The sequence below is a fragment of the Apaloderma vittatum genome, unplaced genomic scaffold (assembly GCF_000703405.1).
Source record: "Apaloderma vittatum isolate BGI_N311 unplaced genomic scaffold, ASM70340v1 scaffold17580, whole genome shotgun sequence".
NCBI classification, from domain to species: Eukaryota; Metazoa; Chordata; class Aves; order Trogoniformes; family Trogonidae; genus Apaloderma; species Apaloderma vittatum.
The window spans coordinates 20,515-23,052 of NW_009695215.1; the positions used below are offsets into that span (position 1 = coordinate 20,515).

At 44.1% G+C, this 2,538-nt stretch overlaps 1 protein-coding gene across 1 annotated transcript in view; it reads right to left on the minus strand.

Annotated features, from left to right (window-relative positions):
• The window catches only part of DCAF10 (DDB1 and CUL4 associated factor 10), an 11,936-nt gene extending 9,699 nt beyond the window's left edge, over positions 1–2,237 (minus strand). Inside the window, exons 1-2 of the mRNA XM_009870581.1 lie at positions 2,191–2,237; positions 1,591–1,704 (exon numbers count right to left, since the gene is read on the minus strand). Of these exons, the coding sequence (XP_009868883.1) occupies positions 1,591–1,704; positions 2,191–2,237 (161 nt within the window). The remainder of the gene's footprint in view (positions 1–1,590; positions 1,705–2,190) is intronic.
• Between the last annotated feature and the right edge of the window lie 301 nt (positions 2,238–2,538).

Below are 2,538 nucleotides of genomic sequence, written 5' to 3' on the forward strand. Positions count from 1 at the left end.
TTTCAATGCCAGGAGGAGTCAGAAATAAGAGGAGAGAGTGGCAGAAAGTTTCACGCTGTTCTCAGCCAAGGAAGGGGACTGGTTAGCTCAGTCGGTTGAGCATGATGCTGAAAACACCAAGTGCTCGGTCCCCAGGTGTTGCCTGGTCTAGTCAGGAGGTGGTGTCCCTGCCCATGACAGGGAGGTTGGATTAAAATGATCTCTAAGGTCCCTTCCAGCCCAAGCCATTCTATCATGATGAAAAGATAAACCTTCAAGACGAGCACAGCTGACTGCAACAGAGACAGCCAAATGGTTGAGGAGCCTGCAACAGAATGCTCTTTGTAAAATGTGACTCAGACTCACCTAAAACCCTATGGCAAAGAGTAGTTTGACTGTAAGGATCAGATACTGAGTTAGGGATGTACATAAATCAAAACAAACCCATTTTGCCTCTGCCTTCCACTATCTTAACAACATGGCTTTATTTCTCACCTAGCTTTATCTACAAACAATTAAAGCACAATCACAGGCACGCAAGATGTGAAAAGCTGTGTTTCCTTACAGAAAAGCATGTTCTTAACATCTCCTCTTCTATGTGTTTCAGCTAGCCCCAGCTTTCACTTTAGCTTTGCTGAAAGACATCCAAGCTACACTGAACTTCAATCTCTTCTAAAAAGGACAGACAGTTTGTGAAAAATGTCACTTTACCTGCTATTAATATGTAAAGACGTTGGCACCCCATATTTTACTCAGCTCTTTTGAGAGGAAATGCTCAGATGGCTTCTACAGTTTTCATGCGGCTTTTTGGGTTTGGGTTTAGGTTTTAACTTTGGGGGTTTTTTTATTCTTTGCTTTGAGAATCTTAGTGAGGAAAGGCTGCAATTTTGTTCACAAGGCTTAAAAGCATCTTAAATTCATGTGTCAAAGTCTATCTTCAGACCCAGAACAGCTAAAACCAATAGAATTTAAAAAGAAAAACATTATATGTCAGAAACACTCATTATTTAGGTTCCAGCTGTTTCCCACTTCATTGCAAGATAGAGGCAAAGGATATAAACCATAAGGATTAAGTTTAGGTTGAACTGCAGGTGCCACTTCACTTTCTCATCTATTCTACATCACACCTGTATTTAAAACAGCCAATTTTTGGAAATTTCTGTGCAACTATGGAAATTACTCTCACAATTCAAAATACCAGCCATATTGATATGAACGTCTGATCTTGCCATGATCTGGGACTGACACTTGAAGCACAAATCACACACTGCTTGTTACACTCTGATTTACTGCAGTCATTCAGGGCACTCCAAAGGCCAGTTAAAACAGGTGACCATACCTTAACACCTTTCTCCTCCTACAAACTGCAGCTCCTCCATCAACAAAACCATCTGCCAGCATGACAGACCACCACAACTTCCAGATTCCTCCGCTGCTCCTTTCCAGCCTTTCCCCACCCTCAGCACCAAAGAGAAGGAAAATGGCACAAAGCAAACTGCAGCCTAACGGCTTCACAAAACCCACTCTCCGCAAGAAAGGGCCTAACACAAACTTACCACACCATCATAACGAGAGCATCTATGGCGAGGCAAAATATTCCTTCTGACCTACCTGATATTATTTACACAGTCTTCATGAGCTTCGGAGAGAGTTTTGATGTGCTTTGAAGATATAGGGTCAAAAAGCAGTACTTCAGTCTGTTCGCAAGCAACAGTCAACACTGACCTGCAGGGGAGCAGAGCAGAAACATTTGTACTTGGCAGAAGAAACGGCACCTGTGCGCGCGCAGCTAACCTCCATTCCCACTCCTCACAGCAACACAGCTCCACCATGGCTTAGCTCAGCCTTCTGCTTGCAGCACGCAGAACCCAAAGCAGTGCTTGCAGTTCTTAATGCCTTCCCATGGCTGTCTGTCCTCAAGCACCTAGCACACAAAATACGCAGAAAAAAATGCGTGTTGTTTTACTCTGGAGACATTAACTTCTCTAACTCCTTTTTCAGAGATCATGACGCCTCTCCTGCCTGGCTGTTGGTGTAATTAATGCACAGCTGGTGCATTTGCTGGACAGACTGCATGATCTTTTAATGAATTATTTTTTAACATGCAAGGTGGCTGTTTTATAGCAGCTATGTACATGATAGATCCAGTGATGGTATTATCTAAATCACACAGTTAAGTTTATTTGTATCAGTGAGGTTTTTTTAAGTTACTTGAGGGAGATCTGTCCCACCACTGCAGTGCAGTGCAGGAACTCCATGGTTCCTGTCTGAGAAAAAAGGAGCACTGAGCTCTGGCATGAAACCTGGCCTCCACAGGTGGGAGCGTGGCCCCTCCAGGCCCTCCTTCTCTGTCTTCTCGTGGGCTGTCACTGGGGCTCTGGGCTCAGGCACTCCATCTGCTGCACACTCCAAGCTGGCACTCTTCTGCTTGGGGCACAGCTGCCACCCAGAAGGCACAGGTTCTGCACTACCATGTTCTTCTGCATCTTTGAATATATGTATGTATTAGTATATGCATCTGTATTTTAAAAGCATTTGACACCGTCTCCCACAACATCC